The following is a 514-nucleotide window of genomic DNA, read 5'->3' as shown; positions in this document are numbered from 1 at the left end:
CCCTGTCCCCTGAACACAGGCTCTCTTCTTCCATGCTAAGGCACTTGGCCCCAATGCGCGCGTCCTCCTCGGCGCCCAGAGCTCAACAGCCCGGGACCGTCCGCGGACACCGCCGGGGGCTCCCTCACCCACCTTGAGGACCTGCTGCTTGATGAGCGAGGGCACCATCACGATCATGACAGCGCCCAGCACCGCGCACAGCAACCCCGCGACGCCCAGCGCCGCGGCAGCCCAGCGCGCTTTGGCCGGGCCGCCCATGTCTGCGCGCCTGGGGCCCACCAGCGGTTCGCAGGGCTCCGCGCCTGGCAGGAGACGGGGAAGGCGACAGAAACGACACAGGCGGGGACTCCGGGCACTCGGGCCGCAGAGGCACGGTGGATCCGGGACGGCAGCGCACGCAGGAGCAGCCCAGCAGGTGGCCAGTGGTTTTATGCCCCATAGCCGGCGCCGCCAGACCGCCCCCGGGCCTCCTTGGGCTCCAGAATTCCGGCGGCAGGGGCGGGGCCTGAGCGGT

General features: G+C 71.6%; 1 protein-coding gene across 4 annotated transcripts in view; it reads right to left on the bottom strand.

Moving 5' to 3' along the window:
* SCARB1 (scavenger receptor class B, member 1) overlaps positions 1 to 505 on the bottom strand; it is an 85,749-nt gene extending 85,244 nt beyond the window's left edge. For all 4 annotated transcript variants that reach the window (XM_011948396.1, XM_011948397.1, XM_011948398.1 and 1 more), the window contains exon 1: positions 133 to 505. In XM_011948396.1, the coding sequence (XP_011803786.1) occupies positions 133 to 258 (126 nt within the window). In that variant the 5' untranslated portion in view covers positions 259 to 505. The remainder of the gene's footprint in view (positions 1 to 132) is intronic.
* Positions 506 to 514: the final 9 nt, after the last annotated feature.

The sequence above is a fragment of the Colobus angolensis genome, unplaced genomic scaffold (assembly GCF_000951035.1).
Source record: "Colobus angolensis palliatus isolate OR3802 unplaced genomic scaffold, Cang.pa_1.0 Scaffold28, whole genome shotgun sequence".
Taxonomy (NCBI): Eukaryota; Metazoa; Chordata; class Mammalia; order Primates; family Cercopithecidae; genus Colobus; species Colobus angolensis.
This window is presented reverse-complemented; position numbering and strand designations above follow the sequence as displayed.